Source organism: Arachis ipaensis, chromosome B09 (genome assembly GCF_000816755.2).
Source record: "Arachis ipaensis cultivar K30076 chromosome B09, Araip1.1, whole genome shotgun sequence".
Classification (NCBI taxonomy): domain Eukaryota; kingdom Viridiplantae; phylum Streptophyta; class Magnoliopsida; order Fabales; family Fabaceae; genus Arachis; species Arachis ipaensis.
In genome coordinates, this window is record NC_029793.2 from 11,663,968 (window position 1) to 11,664,547 (window position 580).

The window sequence follows — 580 nt, forward strand, 5'->3', positions numbered from 1 at the left end:
TTTATATAATATACTTTTTTTTTTGCTTATATATAAAAATGTCGTATTAGGCTAACTGAATACATGTCTTGTTTTTTGGGACATACAAGCAGAATTCCGGGGTTAAAATTAGCAATGTAATGTACCAAGATATTCATGGGACATCAGCAACTGAAGTTGCGGTTAGATTCAATTGCAGTCCAAGGAATCCGTGCAATGAAATCACCTTGGAAGATGTCAAACTTACATATCAAACCAACAAACAAGCTCAAGCTTCATGCGTTCATGCCCAAGGAATCACTTCTGGTTTTGTTCAACCTAACGCTTGTTTCTCATCAAATATATAAACGCCATATTTAGAAAATTAGAGAAAAATATAGAAGCAATAATAATGATTAGCTAGATAAGCAGAATCTAATAATATAGAAGAAGTACCATGTTGTATTTTCCTCCTTAATTTTCTCCAATTATTTTGATTTTCTAATAATAATGTTTTGTTGAATAATTATCTAGTTTATTGAGTTTGATGATTGACACAATTATTTTATACCCAAGAAATTAAAAGTAGTGGCAACTTTAATAAAGATATAATTATTTTGTG

General features: G+C 29.7%; 1 protein-coding gene across 1 annotated transcript in view; it reads left to right on the forward strand.

Annotated features, from left to right (window-relative positions):
• Positions 1 to 432, forward strand: part of LOC107615039 (polygalacturonase-like) — a 17,875-nt gene extending 17,443 nt beyond the window's left edge. The window contains exon 4 of the mRNA XM_016317161.2: positions 93 to 432. Coding sequence (XP_016172647.1) covers positions 93 to 326 — 234 coding nt within the window. The 3' untranslated portion in view covers positions 327 to 432. The remainder of the gene's footprint in view (positions 1 to 92) is intronic.